The sequence below is a fragment of the Rhinopithecus bieti genome, unplaced genomic scaffold, assembly GCF_001698545.2.
Source record: "Rhinopithecus bieti isolate Rb0 unplaced genomic scaffold, ASM169854v2 scaffold_7438, whole genome shotgun sequence".
NCBI lineage: Eukaryota > Metazoa > Chordata > Mammalia > Primates > Cercopithecidae > Rhinopithecus > Rhinopithecus bieti.
Genome location: NW_016805589.1, coordinates 2701793 through 2724946, shown reverse-complemented (window position 1 = coordinate 2724946; position 23154 = coordinate 2701793). Strand labels below are relative to the sequence as shown.

The following is a 23154-nucleotide window of genomic DNA, read 5'->3' as shown; positions in this document are numbered from 1 at the left end:
TTTCATTTCATCTTCCCAAATGTTTTAGTCCCAAGCAGTATTTATGTTAGTACCTATGTAAAGGTGAAAAGCGAATTTTTCTACTGGTACTACTAATACTATTTTTAGCATGTAATCTGCTGTCATCTTCCTATCTTGATAAGTGGCTTTGAACAAGTGTAAATAGTGTAATTCTCTTCATTATATATACTACCATGATTTAGATTAATCTTAAACCACAGTTTGTAATCCATTATTCCAAGCTTAGATTTTTTTTGTTTATAGTAAGAGTAATTTGCCTTACATAACCAATGAAATTGTTGCATTTAGAGTGAAAGTGAGACAAAAAAATAATTTATATAAGAATTTACAAAAGTGATTTACTCCGATTGTTTTAACATACCATTATAATACTTTGTATGAGGAGTAACTATAATGAAGTTTCTGGCCTATTTGTAGGCAAAATTAATTGGGAATAGGTTCCTCTGGATCCTTTGCTTTCAGAAAAAAAAGGTTTTTTCTCCTCTTCCATGTCACTTTATCATAATTGCTAAATAAAATATTTCTCCCATCTTAATAGTTTTAGAAAGTAAAAATACTTCTTGAATAAACTATGTAGCGCAGACCTTCCCATTACAGTTCATTTCTATGTATTTTTTAAAATATCCACAGCTCGAAAAACAAAGAAAAAAATAAAAGGAATTCAGCAGGCCACTGCAGGAGTCTCACAAGAAACCTCTGAAAATCCTGCTAACAAAACAATAGTTCCTGCAACGTTACCACAACTCACCCCTACCCTGGTGTCACTGTTGGAGGTTATTGAACCTGAAGTGTTATATGCAGGATATGATAGCTCTGTTCCAGACTCAACTTGGAGGATCATGACCACGCTCAACATGTTAGGAGGGCGGCAAGTGATTGCAGCAGTGAAATGGGCAAAAGCGATACCAGGTAAGATGCAAAAGATAAAAGAGCAACTATGTAAACCTTTGTGTTTTCTTCAGCAAAAACATTTTGGCTTTTATATCATCCTGAACCCGTGGCTTATCTTCTTTCTCTTACTCAGTTCTGGGGACTATGAAGGGGAGAGTCAGGTGAATACAGGTGATAGGGAGTTTATAATAAAACATTTACATTACTCCCTGCTTGTCAAATCATTATGCACAGGATGGTAATTTCACATAGGATGATGTAATATCAGAACTCGAGTTACAGGACTCACTCAAAACTCCTTTGACACTGAAGTTTGGGGAAAGAAAATGTTTTTAGTTAATTCCGTTTGTTTTCCTTCATTGTGCCACTTTTAAAAATTAGGTTGTTTGTAAGATTGGTAAACATCAAGTATGTTGACTCAAAATTTGTACTTAAGTAGAATGATTTTAACCCTTCACTAAATGAAATACTACACATTGAATGTAATTTTAAAGATAATTTTAAATAAAAGTTTCCCTATTGGAATTTGGTGTGGAACAGCAGAGGTCAGTGTTAGTATCAGCTCTGACTTTAAAGACAGAGGGAATTGACAAGCCTGAACAAGAAAGTAACCTGACCTCCTGTCATCCTTGTTTTAGTAAGGGGGGAAGAGGTGTGAATAGCAGGGCAAATGTTTTACTTAACTCACTGATTAATACCTCAAGCCAAGATTCTTTTCTCTTTTTTAAAATCGATACATGATAGTTGTACATATTTACTGTATATATTTATATTTAGGGGGTACATATAATAATTTGATAAAAGCATACAACGTGTAAGGATCAAATCAGAGTAACTGGGATATGCATCACCTCAAACATTTGTTTGGGGAACATTCCAGATCTTCTCTTTTAGCTATTTTGAAATATACAGTAAATTATTGTTAACTATAATTGTGCTACTGAACACTAAAACTTATTTCTTCTAACTATTTTTGCACCCATCAACAAATCCCCCTTCATCCCCATCACACTGGTAATCGCCAAGCCAAGAATTTTGGCTATTTTACTATTTAGTTCATGTTTACTTAAGCAGACAAAGGTGACAAAAGTGGCTACTTTTTTTTTTTTTTTCACATTGAAAGCTATTAGAAAGCACAGAGCGGGCTGGGTGTGATGGCTCACGCCTGTAATCCCAGCACTTTGGGAGGCCCAGGTGGGTGGATCACTTGAGGTCAGGAGTTCAGGACCAGCCTGGCCAGCATAGCAAAACCCCATCCCTCTACTAAAAATATAAAAATTGGCCAGGCATGGTGGCATGCACCTGTATTCCCAACTACTTGGGAGGCTGGCACTTAGAATCGCTTGAACCCAGGAAGCGGAGGTTGCAGTGAGCCAAGATGGCGCCATTGCACTCCAGCCTGGGCGACAGAGCGAGACTCTGTCTCAAAAAAAAGAAAAAAGAAAAAAAGCACAGAGGGTTTGAGTCTTGAAGTGTCAGATGACAGAGGAAAACAGTGTCTGCCTAGTATTTAATTTCCATTTTCTGTTAGGGGTCCCCTTGTTTTGACAGGGCTAATTGATCTGATTGCTCTTTGGCAATTCCCACAGAGATGATGATCTTAGAATGTTGCCTCATACCTTTATTTCTCTTAATTCAGGTTTCAGGAACTTACATCTGGATGACCAAATGACCCTACTGCAATACTCCTGGATGTTTCTTATGGCATTTGCCCTGGGGTGGAGATCATATAGACAATCAAGTGCAAACCTGCTGTGTTTTGCTCCTGATCTGATTATTAATGAGTAAGTTGTATGTGAGTCATTTTCCCTGTATTCATAGGATATTTTTAACCAGCTGATGTTTTCCTGATTGACTGCTATTGTGATAATTCAGGACTGAAACAAGCCTACTAGGTATCTAAGATATAGGCAAACTGGAAATAGAGTTATGAGTGCTTGGGGCAGGATAAGTGTAATGTAGAGCAAATGTACATGTGGCATTATTACTGTCCCAGGACATGTTTAAGGATATTTAACAGCATCTCTGAGGTTAGTAAAGTGTGTCGCAAGCAACAAGGAATCTTACTGTGCTATTATTTACATAAGGCTATTCCAGAAAGAAAAAGGAGCATGATAAAACTCATGTGGATTCAGTGGGGACAATTGTAGATGAGGATATCTAGGCTGATGGGGTGGGACATATGGACCCAGACACGAGGTGTCTGTTTGCATGGCAGGTGTCTATGGTTTAAATATGGGAACAAGTTTGTTTTGTTTAACTGAGAGAAGACCAAGCCTTGAAGATTTTATAAATCAGCTATTCTCTTATCCTCTAGGGTTATTCCTGTATCTGTGAAATATGTCAGGTGTCCATTTCCCCTTACCTCATTGCAGTTGTTTCCTCACCCGTTTTCTCCCTCCAGTGTGATGTTCATCATTAATATTAAGGATATTTAACAGCACCTCTGACAAGGTAGAAAGTGAGAAGAGCTAGGATGTGACTTCTGTGCTGTGTATCTGGTGATGTGAACACCAAGAGTCTAAGAGTATGCAGATGTGAACACCAAGAGTCTAACAGCGACAGACTTTACTAACCTCCGAGATGCTGTTAAATATCCTTAATGTTCAGCAAACATGAACGTTAGCTAATGTTTGCTTCCTCTAGCACAGTATGACTGCACCACCTATCTCCCCAGCACACAGACTGTCTTTAGTATCTTCACACTGACCCTCCAGTCCATACTCTGCATGATGTCAGGCTTCCCACAGTCTGACCTCACTTCCTCTCCCATTGTTGTCCTTCACACACTCTTCGTTCCCATCCATTCTTTCAAGCATACTCTTAGACTCTTGGTGTTCACATCACCAGATACACAGCAGAGAAGTCACTTTCTAGCTCTTCTCACTTTCTACCTTATATTACTACTTTTCGTACCCCTAGCTTATTGCTATTAGTACAGTGTAAACAGGGAGTTCACACACACATACCCTGGCCTAAGAAGCAAAAAAATGGAGATTTGTGTTTGTATAGAAAACAGATGTCACCTTGACTTTTATTGCCAAAAAGAGGACTGTTCAAACTATTGCATCACAATGTAACAAGATTAGGTAGTTGGATCCAATTTTAAATTAACTGGTAAATATATTTAGTTTCTGGGGAAAGTGAAGACATTACTCATCAGAATCCTAACATGCTGTTTAAAAAATACCATGTTGGCAGTATTTATTTTTTAGTCACTTTCTAATATGTAATTTGAAGGCATTTAAGTGGAATTAAAAGCATAAACAGATTTATATGAAACACCAACTTATCCTTCTGGTTTACAAAACCTAATTTAAGGTTTTTATTATTAAGGCATTCAGATTTAGCTTTAAGCAGTCACAGCATAATCTAATCATGCCACATACATTCCTTATGTAAAGTGGGATTTATAAATTTTTTTCCTCAACAGATTTACATTAGTTTCATTTTCATTAAGGGATATGTACTTCCCATTCTTGTGTTCTCATGCTGCTGCATACAAGATGGGCAGTCCTTCACCTTTTTCTTTTCTTTCTTTTTTTTTGAGATGAGATTCACTCTGTCACCCAGGCTCAAGTGCAGTGGTGTGATCTGGCAACCTCTGCCTCCTGGGTTCAAGCGATTCTCTGCCTCAGCCTCCCAAATAGCTGGGATTACAGGTGCACTCCACCACACTCAGCTAATTTTTTGCATTTTTAGTAGAGACAGGGTTTTACCATATTGGCCAGGCTGGTCTTGAACTCCTGACCTCAAGTGATCCTCCCACTTTGGCTCCCAAAGTGCTGGGATTACAGGTGTGAGCCACCGCACCCAGCCCTCCACCCTTTTTTCTTAGCCCACTATGTTTCCATACTGCTCTGGTGTCTGTGACAGGCAGATTTTGCATATCAGAAAGTAAGCATTCAAGTTCTGACCCTCTATAGAGCTATAAAACCGTCTCTCATGGTTGCCCTTAGGTCAGAACGCTGTGGAAAAAAAATTTTTGTTGTTGTTTTTACAGCCAACAAGAATGAGTTTTTACTTATTCTACTACACTATAACTTTATTGAAATTTTCAGTTATATGAATATAACCATGTACAAGAAACTAAAGGAAAAAAGGTGCCTCCCAAAAAAGGAGTGCTTTACCTACTATTAAGGACTGGGGAGGTGCCTCTTTGGTAAGGGCAGATTTAAAATTTGAAGAGCCTGTGATCACTTTGGCAGCATATAATTCATGTTTGATTTATTTTATATAAAAGAATAAACCACATATTCAGTAGAGAAAATGATAACCTTTTGTTGTTAAGTCCAAGATGACTTTCTGTCAGAAACTTAAAAAAAAAAATCTTGAAACATTTTAAAAGCTGTAAACTGAGCCCAGTTTCAGGCTTTTAGTGTCATTTCAGAAGTCAGGAAACTTTAGAGATCTATTGAAAATCATAGGTGTGTAATGACTTCAGAATCATAAGCAAGAATTGGTTTAGTACCTTTAGTTTAAAGAATATTAAGGCATATGCATGTCAGAGGCAGATTTTGAGCATCAGAAGTCTAGAATCAAGTTCTATGTCTGGCCCTCTGCATAACTGTGAACAGTGTCACACATTTTTGTCTTTAGGATGGAATGTTGTGAAAAAATTTACCTTTAAAAATCAAGTGTGTAGGACCTAAAATTGTGTTGTCTAATTGACCATATTCAAGTGATAAACCTTGATTTAAATGAGCAACTAGTAATAAGTTCTATAAGAATTCTAACACTTTAATTAAATAATAATACATGGCATGCATGGTAGAAAATAATGTCTCCACTGTTACGTTAGATTATTCATTAGTCTCTTTACACAGCCAAGATGCAGGAAGAAGTTTAAGGAAAGTTCTCCAAAATTCTGATTTTATAGGGAATTAGCAATAATATTATTGCAATAGTTTTTTTTTCATTATAAGTTCATAGTTTTGCAAAACAAAACAAAAATGTACTTTTTTCAGGGAAGTAGCAGTATTTCTAACTAATACCCTGCTATTTATCTTTCACAGGCAGAGAATGACTCTACCCTGCATGTACGACCAATGTAAACACATGCTGTATGTTTCCTCTGAGTTACACAGGCTTCAGGTATCTTATGAAGAATATCTCTGTATGAAAACCTTACTGCTTCTCTCTTCAGGTTGGTGGAACACCTTTTCACTTTATGTCAAAAGCATGAACTATGAAAGCCTAGAAACAAAGGTTAATTTGTATACATAGTACTAATAATTATACCAAGTCTACTATTATTTCCTACTAGTCAGATGATTTTTATGAATGTAAATATTAGAAAGGCACAGTAAGTGACACCAAGATTAATAAGACAAATAGGTATAGCAGAAACAGAGAGGTATATGAGCCACATAGGGATCACTGTTGATAGGAATCTGTGTGGACGCTTTTCTCCTTCCTTCCTTTAATCTTTGATCATGGGAAGACATGGAAAAAGAAAGCTGACTATAGTGATTTTGTCTACTATACTGTTACTTGGTTAAAGATTTTAGTTACCTAATGAGTATTAGCATGTATAAGAAATTATGGGAGAAAAAGACGCATCCTAGAAAAGGTGTGCTTAATTACTACTGGGAATTGGTTAACATAGCATTGGAACTGGATTGTCAGACAGAGATTCACTATCTAGAAAACGGCAACAAGAGTTTATAAAACAAACTTCTGTGAGATTACTTTTTAGCTAGCAAAGACAAAGATGTCAAAGTGATAAATAAACTATGATACATCCAGATGATGGAATACTATTGAGAACTAAAAAGAAATGAGCTATCAAGCCATGAAAACGCATGGAGGAACATTAAATGCATACTACTAAGTGAAAAAAAGCTAATCTGAAAGAGTTACATACTGTGTGATTCCAACTATATAACATTCCATAAAAGGCAAAATGTGAAGACAGCAAAAAAAAAAAAAAAAAATCAGTGGTTGCCAGGGTTTAGAAGGAAGGGAGTGATAAATGTGCAGAGCACAGAGGATTTTTAGGGCAGTGAAAATACTTTGTATGCTACTATAATGGTGGAAACATGTCATTATACATTTGTCCAAACCCGAAGAATGTCCACCACGGAGAGTGAACCCTCAACTATGGACTTTGGGTGGTAATGTGTGGGACAGGGGGTATATGAAAAATGTCTGTACCTTCCTCCCAATTTTGCTGTGAACTTAAAACTGCTCTAAAAAAGTCTTTTTTAAAAAAAGCTGTATGAACTAGTTGGTATTATAAACCTTAGGCCATTTCCAGTAAAAATTACATATCAATGTTTATTAAATACTGAGTTAATAGCTGAATACGTCTTTTATATACAAATACGTACATTTGCAGTTTTTAAAAGTCTTAATTCCATTAGTAACTGTGGTTTCATAGTTGCCAAATAACTGTAAGCTATGGATGTTGCATAAGACTATGACTTTATTTAACCATTTCGTATCTATTTAAAGATTTCCAAAGCACACATTTGTCTTAATGCTTTCACACTATTTTGCTCAACAAAAGTTATTTTATGTTAATGGATATAAGAAGTATTAATAATATTTCAGTCAAGGCAAGAGAACCTGGTAAAGATCATTGCTAGAGACATGTTTAATGTTACCTGTAGCAGTACACTTGTTAAAGAAGTGATTAAGCAGTTATGTAAAATTCTGATCATAACTTTGATTGATACCATGAAGGTATAATTCAGTGCCTACATACTAACAACCTTATTTAAGAAAAAAAAAAAAAGTGGTTTCAGTTGCATACATCCCAGACTAATTGAGCTGTATGATTTTTTTCATTGTAAATAATAAGTAAATTGGCCTAGTACATATCACAAGTTCTTCTTTTTAAAAAAATAATAGAAACATACGGATGGAAATATATACCTTAAGATATAGACTTCTACTATGATAGACTACTGGAATAGGTACTATAACCTCCCACCAAAAATGCTAGACTAAAACAATTAAGAACTAAGTGAAGGCAGGAACCTACAGAGGTAAGTGGAACTCAAGCCAAGTTGCTCTTTGAGGGCATTTGTAGAACCTGGTAAATTAGTAAGTTGGAGTTTTTTTAAGTTTATAATCTTTTTTAAAATGATTTCAATAGGATTTTTGGGGAACAGGTAGTGTTAGGTTACATGAATAAGTTCTTTAGTGGTGATTTCTGGAATTTTGGTGCACCCATCACCCGAGCGGTATACACTGTACCCAATGTATAGTCTTTCATCCCTCACTCCCCTCCCCAACCCCAGTCCCCAAAGTCCATTATATCATTCTCATGCCTTTGCATCTTCATAGTTTAGCTCCCACTTATAAGTGAGAACATGCAATATTTGGTTTTCCATTCCTGAGTTACTTCACTTATAATAACGGTTTCCAGTTCCATCCAGGTTGCTGCCAATGCCATTATTTTTTTCCTTTTTGTGGCTGAGTAGTAGTCCATGGTATATATACACACCACATTTTCTTTATCCACTCGGTGATTGATGGGCATTTGGGCTGGTTCTGTATATTTTTAAAACAAGAGATGGAAATATAAATGCAGTTTAAAAGGCAGTGGATTGGTCTAAAAACAGATTGGACACATTTGAAGAAACACTTGAAATGTATATCTGAAAAAATCAGCCAGAATACAATTGTTTTTAATGATTGTGTATATGTTTGTGTATATAAACCACAAGGGAGATTTGTAGGTACTGAAAATCACAACTGGAAAATGGCAACAAAGCTATAGAAACTGGAAAAACAATGACTTTTCTTAGATCCCTCAGAGAATGGAGGTCATAGGACAAACCACCACCTCAAAATCTAGAACAGACAAATACAGAGAAACAGCCAAGATCAGCTTACTGGGGAAAGATGCCACTGAAGCCAGGAAGACTAGGCAATTTTGATGAATTGCTGGAGGCTGAGCGAGGACTAGTTTCAGAGTTAAAAACTCCCAGGGACCCAGTCTTAGTGGGGGTTTCCTGCAATTTCTTGGGTTTACCCCACAGAATTTCTAACTTCCAGAAACTCCACAAGATTCTTAGGGTGAAGAATTCCCTCCTTTTCTGGTAGAAGTAGGGGAAGGTAAAAATTGGAAATACGTAGGAGAGTGTTCACAACAAAGGCCTGCACTGTAAGGAAAACTAATTCAACAGACCCTAATGTGACCTGGGGGGAAGGCAAATTGAGGATTCTGGCCCTGTCTTAGCCTTCTTGTCTCATTTCTGAAAATCACAGCCCAGGGATTCAGACCCACTAAAAATCATAAGGATTATAAAATACTTCACCTCCCCCTCCCCAAAACCTTACCACCATATAAACAGGGCTCCAGGATAAAATAACAGTGGATTACAACTGAGAGAGCTGCAGGATACAAGCTGTTTAAGGAGTTCTTAGGAAACCCAAAGACAACAGAAGAAAAAGTAAATAAAAACAAGGAAACTAGAGGAAACTGAAGCCTCTAGTACCTACAACTACAGCAGACATTAAATACAGCCTACCTCCTAGCCAGATCAGCATGAAACCTCACGCCAGATTACTTCAGTTTTGATATATCGTGTCCAGCTTTCAACAAAAAACCATAAGGCATGCTAAAATGCAAGAAAAAAACCCACAGTCTGAAGAGACAAAACAAGCATCAGAAGCAGTCCTCAGATATGACACAATATTTCAGTTATCAGATAGGGAATTTACAATACCTATGATTAGTAGGTTAAAGGCTCCAGTGGAAAAAGTAGACAATATGCAAGAAGTGATGTATGCAGAGAGATGGAAACTCTAAAAATAAATGCTAAGGAATGCTGTAAGGAAATGCAGAATGATGTTGATGGGCTCATCAGTAGACTGAGCAAAGCCAAGCAAAGAGTCAGTGAGCTTGAAGATAGGTCAAAGCAAACTCCCCCAAACTCACATGCAATATGCTGAATAGAAAAGTTATAAACATGGTAGACATTAATCCAGCTATATCAGTAATTACTTTAAATTTGAATGTTCTAAGTACACCAATCACCTATTTTTTAACTAGGAGGTGAAAATAAAGTTTGCCACCAGATGGTCACTAAAAATTTATTAGAGGGTATACTTAGGCTAAAGAAAAATAATCCTGGCCAGGATTGGTGGCTCTCACCTGTAATCCCAACACTTTGGGAGGCAGGCGGATCACAGGGTCAAGAGATCAAGACCATCCTGGCTGATGTGGTAAAACCCCATCTCTACTAAAAATACAAAAATTAGCTGGGGATGGTGTTGTATGCCTGTAGTCCCAGCTACTCAGGAGGCTGAGACAGGAGAATCGCTTGAACCTGGGACATGGAGGTTGCAGAGAGCCAAGATCGCGCCACTGCACTCCAGCCTGGTGACAGAGCGAGACTCCATCTCAGAAAAAAATAAAAGCAATCCCATCTTTAAGAAGGACTGAAGAATAAGGAAAGTGGTAAATAATGTAGATACATTTAAACTGACATTTACTGTGTATATAAAATAACAACAGTAACAATTTCCTTGAGGGTTAAAAAACTAGAACTAAAGTATATTTAAGTTTCAAGGATGACAACTAGAAATAGGGTATGCAGGGTATGCAAAGTACCAAACCATCAGGGGAAGAGAATACCTAAGAAAAACAATTCAAAAGAATGAAAGATGTGAGAGGAGGGAGAAAAATGCATAACAAGGGCATGAAAACAGGAAGTAACAGATAAGGTACAGTAGTACAGCTAAATTCAAACACAGCAGTAGTTTCATTAAATGTAGAGATGGGGCCAGGTGCAGTGGCTCACACCTGTAATCCCAGCACTTTGGGAGGCTGAGGTGGGCAGATCACTTGAGGTGAGGAGTTCGAGACCAGCCTGACCAACATGGCAAAACCCCGACTCTACTAAATATATAAAAAGTTAGCCAGGTGTGGTGGTGCATGCCTGTTATCCCAGCTACTCAAGAGGCTGAGGCACAAGAATCATTTGAACCTGGGAGGCGGAGGCTGCAGTGAGCCAAAATCGTGCCACTGCTCTCCAGCCTGGGTGACAGAGGAACATTGTCTCAAAAATAAAATAAGTGTAGAGATGGACTGAATGCTCCAAGCTAATCTGACAGGATCTTAGAAATAATCCAAATTTATGCTATTTAAAAGGGCTATATCTGAATAAAGATACTGAAAGGCTGAAGTAAAAGGATTGACTTTGCATAGTATAACATGGCAGACTTTTTCTGTAAAGGGCCAGATGGTAAATGTTGTTAGCTTTGCACAGTCTCTGTCACAGCTACTAAACTCTGCCCTTGTGGTAGGAACATAGTCATTGACAATACTCAAATAGAACAGGTGTGGCTGTGTTCCAATAAAACTTTATTTACAAATACAGGCTGCAAGTAGGTTTTGGCCCATAGGCCAAAGTTTGCTGGCCCCTATACTGACCAAAAGAAAACTGAAGGAGCTATGTTATTACCAAACAAAATAGATGTTAAGGCAAAATACTTATTAAAGCATTTGTTCACCAGGAAAAATAATTCTAAATATATAGTTTCAAATTACATAATACAAAAATTCATAGAACAAGAATACTTAGATAAATCTTGTAAAATAGTGAGATTTTACTATACCTTTCTCACAAATTAATCAAGCAGACAAAAAAATAAGGATATAGATGTACATTTCATCTCTATTGGGTCAGTACTGAGGTGTGAGATCATTGGGACATATGTTGAATGTGTGTTTAAATTTATTTTTAAAACTGCCAAATTTTTCCACAATTGTTAACATTTACCAGAAATGTATGAGACTTAAGATATGCTCTATATCCTCCTCAGTACTTGGTACTGTCAGCCTCTTTCATCGTAGGTATACTGATGATTAAAGATACTAAGCATCTTTTCATGGGCTTATTGGCCACCTATATATCTTATTTGGTACTGTGCCTCTTTTAATCTTTTGCCCATTTTTTAACTGAACTATTTATCTTCTTATTGGGTTTTAAGAATTATTCAAATATTCTCAATATAGCCCTTTGTTAAATATATGTTTTGCATGTTTTCTTTCAGTAAGTGGATTACATTTACAATTTTCTTAACAGAAAATGTAGAGATGAGCAAAAGTATATAATTCTGAAGAAAGCTTCACGTCTTTGTGTATTAAGAAAGTTTTGCTTAATCCAGGGTTAAAAAGATTTTCCACTATTTGTTTTCTTGTAGAAATTCTGTAGTTTCAGCTCACATGCTTAAGTATATGATGCAAGGTAAGGGACAAGGTTCATTTTTTTCCCCAAAATCCGTATCTGGTTGCTCCAGAACTTGACTTTCTTTTCCCTATTGAGTTACTTGGCAATTTTATAGAAAATCAGTTGTTTGTATATGTGTGGGTCTACTTTTAGACTCTTGTCTTACCCAGTGATCTGTATGCCTATATTCATATTGATAACATCCGGTCTTGATTACTATTGCATTACAGTAAATCTTAAAATCGGGTAATATGAATTCTCCCAATCTGTTCTTTTCCAAACTGTTGTTTTGGATATTCTAGTTTCCTTGCATTTCCACCTTTTTGTTTTGTTTTTTTTTTGAGATGGCCCAGGCTCCTGTTGCCCAGGCTGGAGTGCAGTGGCGTGATCTTGGCTCATCGCAGCCTCAGCCTCCCCAGTAGCTGGGATTGCAGGCACCCACCACCATGCCTGGCTAATTTTCGTATTTTTAGTAGAGATGGGGTTTCGCCATGTTGGCCAGGCTAGTCTCAAACCCTGACCTCAGGTGATCCACCCACCTCGGCCTCCCAAAGTGCTGGGATTACAGGCATGAGCCACCGCGCCTGGTCTTCCACGTATTTTTAAATTAGCTTGACAATTTCTACCAAAAAAAGAGTCTTTGGGGGCTGGGTGTAGTGGTTGCTGGGTGTGGTGGTTCATGCCTGTAATCCCACGACTTTGAGAGGCCAAGGCAGGCAGATCGCTTAAGCCCAAGAGTTTGAGACCAGTCTGGGCAAAATGGCGAAACCCTGTCACTACAGAAAATACAAAAAATTAGCCAGGCATGGTAGCTCGTGCCTGTAGTCCCAGCTATCCAGGAGGCTGAGGTGGGAGGTCAAGGCTGCAGTGAGCCATGATCATGCCAGTGCACTCTAGCCTGGGCAACAGAGTGAAACTCTGTCTCAAAAACAGAGTCTGATGGAATTTTTATTAGGATAGCCTTGAATCTATAGATCCATTTGAAAATAATTAACATCTTAAATTTCCAATTTCTGGCAGGGCGCTGTGGCTCACACCTGTAATCCCAGCACTTTGGGAGGCCAAGGTGGGCAGATCATCAGGTTAGGAGTTCAAGACCAGCCTGACCAACATGGTGAAACCCTGTCTCTACTAAAAATACAAAAAAAATAGCCAGGCGTGGTGGCACAAGCCTGTAGTCCCAGCTACTCAGGAGGCTGAGGCGGGAGAATCGCTTGAACCTGGGAGGCAGAGGTTGCAGTAAGCCGAGATTGTGCCAGCCTAGGCAACAGAGTGAGGTTTCATCTCAAAAAAAAAAAAATTCCGTTGTTGAGAGAGAATAGGAATTCCAGCTTTGGAGGAGTGGGGAGACCGTCAAATCCTCTTTCCAAAAAAAAAAAAATAACTATACTACTAAGCAGAGTATAGTTCCACAAATATTCTTCTGTAAAGAGACTCACAGTACATATTTGTCTTTGCAGGCCATATAGTCCCTGTTGCAATTTCTCAGTTCTACAGTTACAACAGGAAAGCAGCTATATACAATATGTGAATGCTTGTGTTCCAATACAAATTTATTTGCAAAATCAGGAAAATGGCTTGAAATTGTTTAAGATCTAGTTTTCTGACTAGATCATGGTGTATAATCTTTTCCATATATATTTTGAATTTGGTTTGCTAATATTTGATCATTTTTATATCTCTCTTTATGAAGGATGCTGATCTACAGCTTTCTTTTCTTGTGATATATTTTTCTGGCTTTGTTACCAGGGTAGTACTAGCCTCTTAAAATGAGTTGGGAAGTATTCTCTGTTTTCTTAAAGAGTTTACAGAGATTTGATACATGTCACCAGTGAAGCCATCTGGGTCTGGTGTTTTCTTTCAGGGAAAATTTTTAATTATTAATTAGATTTGCTTACTTGTTATATAGCTCTATTCAGAATTTCTATTTTTCCTTGACTTTGTTTTGTAATTTGTGTGTTTCTATGAAATGAGCCATTTTGTCTTGAGTTGTCTAACTCGGGCATAAAGTTGTTTGTAATCTAATCCTTTAAATTTTGTGGGATCCATAGTGGTGTCCCCTCCATTATACATTTTGATAATTTGTGCCTGATCATCTTTTTTTCTTGGTCAGTCTACTTAGAAATTTATTTTGTTAGTCTTTACAAAGAACTAATTTTTAGTTTCATTGAAATTTTTAGTTTCATTGATTTTGTCTACTGTTTTTTGTTTTCTGTGTCATTATTATTTTTTTTCTGCTTGCTTTTCATTTAATTTGTTCCTTTTTCTAGTTTAAGGTAGAAACTTCCATTATTAGTTGGAGACCCTATTTTCTTATATAGATGTTTAAAGCTAAAAATTTTTTATGTATTTTCATTCATTTCATTTTCTAATGTCCTTCATGATTTTTTTTCATTGACCCATGTGTATTGCTTTAATTTTTACATATTTGGGGATTTCCCATATCTCTTCCTATTCATTTCTAGTTTAATTCCATTGAGGTAGGAGATACATTGAATGACTCTTAATAAGTTTTCTGAGACTTTTTTAGGCACTCGCATATGGTCTATCCTGAGCGTTCCATGAGTGCTTGAAAAAAAACTTGTACCGTGCTCTTGTTAAGTAGGGTTTTATGAATGTCAGTTAGGTCAAGTGGATTGATAGAGTAGTTCAAGTTTTCTGTATCTTTGCTGATTTTCTGTCTAGTTGTGCTAGATTCCTACTACTTTGTCTACATCCTTGCCAGAGCTTGGTATGGTCTTTTTATTTTTGCTATCCTAGAGAGTATATAGTTGACCCTTGTGACTTGCCATGCATTTAATGACTGCCCATGTTCATAGCAGCATTATTCATAATAGCAGAAAAACTTTTATCATATGCTTTTGTGCCTCAAGATCATATATCTTTCATTTTTAGTCTATTAATACGGTATAATATAGTGTTTAATTTTGAGTAATTGACTAGCCTTTCATTCCTGGGATAAATCCTATTTGGTTATGATATAATATCCTTTTTACATATAGCTGAATTCAGTGTACTAAAATTTTGGTATTTTCGCATCTAAATCCATGATCTATAGCTTTGGTGTTATGATAATATGGTATTATTTCTTCCTTAAATGTCTGGTAAAACTCAGCAGCGAAGCCATCTTGGTTTGCTTGGAGCCTTTTTTGTAGAAAGGTTTTCAAGTACAGATTCATCAAATGTTTACTGATATTTGTTTATTATTGAGTGGGCTTTGTTGGTTTACATCTTTGAAGGAATTTAACTGTTTCCTTCAAATGTTGAATTTATTGGTATAAAAGTTATTCATAATATTCTTCTAATGGTTCCAGTATCTCTAGCGTTATTCCCTTTCATTCCTGACATTGGTATTTAATATATTCTTGCTTTTTTTTTTTTTTTAATCAGTCTGGCTAAAAGTTCTCAGTTTTACCGATGTTTTCATAGAACCAGCTTGGTCTTGATTTTGTTGTTGTTTATGCATGTTCTTAGTTATCTGTGTCTACTCTTTATCCTTTCCATTTTTCTTGTGTTTAGTTTACCAGTTTAGGGTAGAAGCATATATAATTGAGACCTTTTCTAATAAAAGCTTTTAATGCTGTAAATTTTCTAAGCACTGTCTTGATGGCATCCCACACATTTTGGTATGCTGTGTTTTCAGTACTAGAGATTTTAAAGTTTTTCTTATGATGCCTTATTTAATCCATAGCTCACTAAATGTCAAATTCCAAACATTTGGGTTTTTCTACAGATATGTTTGTTACTGACTTCTGTTTAAATCTCATTTTTGTCAGAGAGCATTCATTGTGTGACGTAATCCTCCTAAGTATAATCAGTCTTGTTTTATGTTCTAGATTAATGTTCTGTGTATACTTGAAAAGAATGCAGTTCTTGGGTAGACTGTTTCAGAAATGTCAAATTATTGATTCTGAGACAAAGGTTTTTATAATTATAGATTATCTGCCAAATATCCCCTTGGAGGCAAACTCTCCCCCTCCCTTTTGAGAATCACTGATCCATAGTAGCCTTTTTGCTGGGACTAATTTAGCCTTGCTTCTGAGATGTGGCCCCTAGGTCTCTACTGAATTCTCTGCATATTTAATTAGATCTTTCTTTCCTCTATGGCCTCAAGGGATTTCACCCTAAGTATGCACGAATTTTTACTTTGTGTACCTCCTTAGTTTCCAGTAGTCTAACCTATAAATTAAAGCTGCTTTAGCCTCCCCAAACTTCAATCTCTTTCTCCTCAACCCAGCAAGATTGCTAGACTCTGGGTTCCCTTTCCCTGCTCTGCAGTATGATGATTACTTTCAAGCAAAAAGGCTTAGAATTAAGATTTCTTGCTCCTAGGCTAGGTATGGCTTACCATATTTGTTTCTGTTTTCCTAGGGATCATAATCATGTATTGCTTGTTGTCCAGTTTTCCAGTAGGAGGGGAATGCCAGGCTGTACTTACTTCCTGCAGCCAAAAGAGGATGTAATGTTAGTGATTTCAATACTAAAACATTAAACAAAAAATTTGAGATGGATGAAATTATTTTATATGCATACTGAATTGGGCTTCACCATAGTTTTTTATTTTTAGAATTAGGACTAACCAGCAGGGAAAAAAACTATAAGCAATCACTGTTTTACAATTTTGCAATAATTAGATTTTCTATAGTATAGTAATGTGTAAAATTAACCCATTGTTAACATAGAATGCCCTTATCACTCCTGATTATCACTCCTGATTAAGCAGTCTTCATTTCATGTTAATACTGATATCTCAGAAGTGTCAAGTAATGCTTTATGGAATCAAACATTTTCATACATAGTCATTAGTCTAATTCTAATCATAATCCAATGAAAAAGAGCAGGAAAGATGCTCAAGGAGGTTATATTCAAGTTCACATGGCAAGTAAGAAATAAGACCTCTTGGCTGGGCACGGTGACTTAACGCCTGAAATCCCAGCACTTTGGGAGGCCGAGGCAGGTGGAATTGCTTGAACCTGGGAGGTGGAAGTTACAGTGAGCCGAAATCACACCACTGCACTCCAGTCTAAGCCACACAGCGAGACTCTCTGTCTTGGGCAAAAAAAAACAAAAAAAAAACAAAAAACAAAAAAAAAAACAAATTAAGACTTCTCAAAGCTCCTAAATCCATAGCTTTTCCTTTATACCAGCATCTTCTAAAAATGTCAGCAGCAGTGAAGTTTCAGTTTGGGAAATAATGCGTTCCCCCTCTCTGGAGAGTGCATGATAGTATCTCCAAGAAGTACTGAAATTCAGAAGTCTGCCTAATATGTATTAAACATTTAGCTTTTCTCAAACTTTGACCACCAAATCCTTTTTCTCCCTCTAACCATAGTTAATGCAGAATCAGTGTTCCCAGGAGCACACTGTGAAAAATGTGGCACTCTACGAAAGTCCTAATCTCCACAGGATTCAGTGAAACCATGATTAGCCTCTGTTCCTTGTCCTTATTAGTACCATTTTTTGAAGAGTAATGTAATGTATCCCCCCAAAATTTTTATACCAGTTTCACTAACCAGAATCCATGTACCTAAGGAAGGACAGATATCTGCTCCCTATTAAGACATATCTAGTAGCTACATTAAAACATAAAACAAAATGTATTGCATGGCAATTTTAAAGTTATAGTTAACTGGTGATATCACAGATACTCTAAGATGTAATTGCTGGAATAAACACTGTTGTTGAAGCCTTCTATCTATCTCAATACCAGAATTAAACTCAAGTGCAGAATGGCAGACAAAGTTAACTAAAAATCACTGTATTATTTCATCTGGTCTTCCAGATAGCTTTATGAGCTAAGGAGGAAGGTATCATCACCAGTTCCATTTTATACATGAGAAATCAAGTGATTTACTCAAGGTTAAGTCCTCCAATTCTTTGTTATCCTGCATTTTCTCTTGGCTGTAGTTTAATAATCCTGAGAAAATGCTTATATTTTAGGGTGCATTAAGAGTACACAGACAGTGTTAACTGCCCGTCTTGCATGTATGAAAAGTTACAGCAAGAAATTTGGCTGGAAACAGTGGCTCACGCTTGTAATCCTAGCACTTTGGGAGGCTTAGGCAGGAGGACTGCTTGAGCCCAGGAGTTTAAGACCAGCCTGGGCAACATAGGGAGATCCTGTCTCTACAAAAAAATTTAGCCAGACCCGGTGGCTTGTGCCTACAGTCCTAGCTACTCAGGAGGCTAAGGTGGGAGGATTACTTGAGCAAATGAGGTCAAGGCTCCAATGAGCTATGATTATGCCACTGCACTCCAGCCTGGGTGACAGACACATTGAGACCCTATCTCAAAAAAAAAAAGAAAAGAAAAGAAAAAGAAAATCCTTTAATTGACTTCATCTTAACGTTTTAGTTCCTAAGGACGGTCTGAAGAGCCAAGAGCTATTTGATGAAATTAGAATGACCTACATCAAAGAGCTAGGAAAAGCCATTGTCAAGAGGGAAGGAAACTCCAGCCAGAACTGGCAGCGGTTTTATCAGCTGACAAAACTCTTGGATTCTATGCATGAAGTAAGTGTTGAACATAAAGCCAAATATAAGAATTTTCTGGGATAAAGTATGTTTTAATTAGTGCATATAATTATATACCAACAGCACCCCCGCCCCATCCCCAGTTTGTGGATGTTGGTGATAGCTTCAGTTCAACTTATGAACTTCAGTTTTGTAGACATTTTTCCTAAGACCAATTATGAACTATCCTTTCATCTTATAAAATCACGATGTTATTATAGAATTGAATAACACTTTTTAAAAAGTATGATTAATCCATTAAATTAGAATAATGTACCCTTTATATAGGTACCACAGCGGTTCATGAAATAATTCCATATAATTCTACATACAATCAAAGAAACTTGTACGGAAGTGCTTATTTTTCAGTGAGATTGGTATATTCTAGGCCAGATAATTCTTTCAAAATAGAGGACAACAAACATGAGCTGTTCCCACTGACCAATTTTGAAGCCTAATCATTACTATATCTTCTCTTGCAGGTGGTTGAAAATCTTCTTAACTATTGCTTCCAAACATTTTTGGATAAGACCATGAGTATTGAATTCCCAGAGATGTTAGCTGAAATCATCACCAATCAGATACCAAAATATTCAAATGGAAATATCAAAAAACTTCTGTTTCATCAAAAGTGACTGCCTTAATAAGAATGGTTGCCTTAAAGAAAGTCGAATTAATAGCTTTTATTGTATAAACTATCAGTTTGTCCTGTAGAGGTTGTTTTTATCAGTTTGTCCTGTAGAGGTTGTTTTATTTTTTATTGTTTTTGTCTGTTGTTTTGTTTTAAATACGCACTACATGTGGTTTATAGAGGGCCAAGACTTGGCAACAGAAGCAATTGAGTCATCGCTTTACAGTGATGGGAGAGTAAACAGTGAAATTTCATTAGTTAGTATATCCCAGAAATTAGAAACCTTAACATGTGGACGTAATCTCCATAGTCAAAGAAGGATGGCACCTAAACCACCAGTGCCCAAAGTCTGTGTGATGAACTTTCTGCTCATACTTTTTCACAGTTGGCTGGATGAAATTTTCTAGACTTTCTGTTGGTGTATTCCCCCCCTGTATAGTTAAGATAGCATTTTTGATTTATGCATGGAAACCTGAAAAAAAGTTTACAAGTGTATATCAGAAAAGGGAAGTTGTGCCTTTTATAGCTATTACTGTCTGGTTTTAACAATTTCCTTTATATTTAGTGAACTACGCTTGCTCATTTTTTCTTACATAATTTTTTATTCAAGTTATTGTACAGCTGTTTAAGATGGGCAGCTAGTTCGTAGCTTTCCCAAATAAACTCTAAACATTAATCTTCTGTGTGAAAATGGGTTGGTGCTTCTAACCTGATGGCACTTAGCTATCAGAAGACCACAAAATTGACTCAAATCTCCAGTATTCTTGTCAAAAAAAAGCTCATATTTTGTATATATCTGCTTCAGTGGAGAATTATATAGGTTGTGCAAATTCACCGTCCTAACTGGTATAGAGCACCTAGTCCAGGGACCTGCTGGGTAAACTGTGGATGATGGTTGCAAAAGACTGATTTAAAAATCACTACCAAGAGGCCCTGTCTGTACCTAATGCCCTATTTTTGCAAAGGCTATATGGCAAGAAAGCTGGTAAACTATTTGTCTTTCAGGACCTTTTGAAGTAGTTTGTATAACTTCTTAAAAGTTGTGATTCCAGAGAACCAGCTGTAACACAGCTGAGAGAATTTTAATCAGAGCAAGTAATTCCTCTCACTAAACTTTACCCAAAAACTAAATCTCTAGTATGGCAAAAATGGCTAGACACCCATTTTCACATTCCCATCTGTCACCAATTGGTTAATCTTTCCTGATGGTACAGGAAAGCTCAGCTACTGATTTTTGTGATTTAGAACTGTATGTCAGACATCCATGTTTGTAAAACTACACATCCCTAATGTGTGCCATAGAGTTTAACACAAGTCCTGTGAATTTCTTCACTGTTGAAAATTATTTTAAACAAAATAGAAGCTGTAGTAGCCCTTTCTGTGTGCACCTTACCAACTTTCTGTAAACTCAAAACTTAACATATTTACTAAGCCACAAGAAATTTGATTTCTATTCAAGGTGGCCAAATTATTTGTGTAATAGAAAACTGAAAATCTAATATTAAAATATGGAACTTCTAATATATTTTTATATTTAGTTATAGTTTCAGATATATATCATATTGGTATTCACTAATCTGGGAAGGGAAGGGCTACTGCAGCTTTACATGCAATTTATTAAAATGATTGTAAAATAGCTTGTATAGTGTAAAATAAGAATGATTTTTAGATGAGATTGTTTTATCATGACATGTTATATATTTTTTGTAGGGGTCAAAGAAATGCTGATGGATAACCTATATGATTTATAGTTTGTACATGCATTCATACAGGCAGCGATGGTCTCAGAAACCAAACAATTTGCTCTAGGGGAAGAGGGAGATGGAGACTGGTCCTGTGTGCAGTGAAGGTTGCTGAGGCTCTGACCCAATGAGATTACAGAGGAAGTTACCCTCTGCCTCCCATTCTGACCACCCTTCTCATTCCAACAGTGAGTCTGTCAGCGCAGGTTTAGTTACTCAATCTCCCCTTGCACTAAAGTATGTAAACAGGAGACAGTAAAGTGGTGCTTACATACTTAAAGGCACCATCTAATAGCGGGTTACTTTCACATACAGCCCTCCCCCAGCAGTTGAATGACAACAGAAGTTTGGCAATAGTTTGCATAGAGGTACCAGCAATATGTAAATAGTGCAGAATCTCATAGGTTGCCAATAATACACTAATTCCTTTCTATCCTACAACAAAAGTTTATTTCCAAATAAAATGAGGACATGTTTTTGTTTTCTTTGAATGTTATTTGTTATTTTCAGTATTTTGGAGAAATTATTTAATAAAAAACAATCATTTGCTTTTTGAATGCTCTCTAAAAGGGAATGTAATATTTTAAGATGGTTTGTAACCCAGCTGGATAAATTTTTGGTGCCTAAGAAAACTGCTTGAATATTTTTATCAATGACAGTGTTAAGTTTCAAAAAGAGCTTCTACAATGTAGATTATCGTTCATTTATAGAACGTTATGTGGTTAAAACCAGAAAGCACATCTCACATATTAATCTGATTTTCGTCCCAACAATCTTGGCGCTCAAAAAATAGAACTCAATGAAAAAAAGATTATGTGTACTTTGCTGTCAATAATAAGTCAACTGATATTCATCAACAACTATAGGAGGCTTTTCATTAAATGGGAAAAGAAGCTGTGCCCTTTTAGAATACGTGGGGGAAAAGAAAGTCATCTTAATTATGTTTAATTAGGGACTTAAGTGCTATATGGTGGTGCTGTTTGAAAGCAGCTTTATTTCCTATGTATGTGTTATCTGGTTATCCCAACCCAAACTATTGAAGTTTGTAGTGACTTCAGTGAGAGTTGGTTACTCACAACAAATCCTGAAAAGTATTTTTAATTACTGGTGTAAAAAAGTGACCTCCTCAGTGTTTGTAGGCATTCTGTGGGATACTATACAGGCAGAACTGAGGCACTTAGGACATAACACTTTTGGGGTATATATACCCAAATGCCTATAACTGTGGGAGGAAACCTTGGCCATCCCAAAAGGAAAACTAGCATGATTTGTGTCTATGAAGTGCTGGATAATTAGCATGGGATGAGCTCTGGGCATGCCCAAGAAGGAAAGTCACGCTCCCTTGAGAATTCAGAGGCTAGGGAGCAATTCCAGTTTCACCTAAGTCTCATAATTTGAGTTCCCTTTTAAAACCCTAAAACTACACCACCATGGAATGAAAATATTGTTATACAATACATTGATCTGTCAAACTTCCAGAACCATGGCAGCCTTCAGTGAGATTTCGATCTTGGCTGGTCACTCCCTGACTGTAGCTGTAGGTGAATGTGTTTTTTTATGTGCCTGGTTTTAGTGTCAGAAGGGAAATAAAAGTGTAAGGACGACACTTTAAGCCCTTTGGGTGGAGTTTCATAATATCCCAGACTATTTTCAAGCAACCTGGTCCACCCAGGATTAGTGACCAGGTTTTCAGGAAAGGATTTGCTTCTCTTTAGAAAATGTCTGAAAGGATTCTATTTTCTGATGAAAGGCTGTATGAAAATACCCTCCTCAAATAACTTGCTTAACTACATATAGATTCAAGTGTGTCAATATTCTATTTTGTATATTAAATGCTATATAATGGGGACAAATCTATATTATACTGTGTATGGCATTATTAAGAAGCTTTTTCATTATTTTTTATCACAGTAATTTTAAAATGTGTAAAATTAAAACCAGTGACTCCTGTTTAAAATAAAAGTTGTAGTTTTTTATTCATGCTGAATAATAATCTGTAGTTAAAAAAAAAAAAAGTGTCTTTTTACCTACGCAGTGAAATGTCAGACTGTAAAACCTTGTGTGGAAATGTTTAACTTTTATTTTTTCATTTAAATTTGCTGTTCTGGTATTACCAAACCACACATTTGTACCGAATTGGCAGTAAATGTTAGTTAGCCATTTACAGC

The 23154-nt window shown here is 36.5% G+C and overlaps 1 protein-coding gene across 7 annotated transcripts in view; it reads left to right on the top strand.

Annotated features, from left to right (window-relative positions):
- Nucleotides 1–20021, top strand: part of NR3C1 (nuclear receptor subfamily 3 group C member 1) — a 125864-nt gene extending 105843 nt beyond the window's left edge. For all 7 annotated transcript variants that reach the window (XM_017872976.1, XM_017872980.1, XM_017872975.1 and 4 more), the window contains 5 exons: nucleotides 652–930; nucleotides 2552–2696; nucleotides 5928–6058; nucleotides 18456–18613; nucleotides 19096–20021. In XM_017872976.1, coding sequence (XP_017728465.1) covers nucleotides 652–930; nucleotides 2552–2696; nucleotides 5928–6058; nucleotides 18456–18613; nucleotides 19096–19248 — 866 coding nt within the window. In that variant the 3' untranslated portion in view covers nucleotides 19249–20021. The remainder of the gene's footprint in view (nucleotides 1–651; nucleotides 931–2551; nucleotides 2697–5927; nucleotides 6059–18455; nucleotides 18614–19095) is intronic.
- Nucleotides 20022–23154: the final 3133 nt, after the last annotated feature.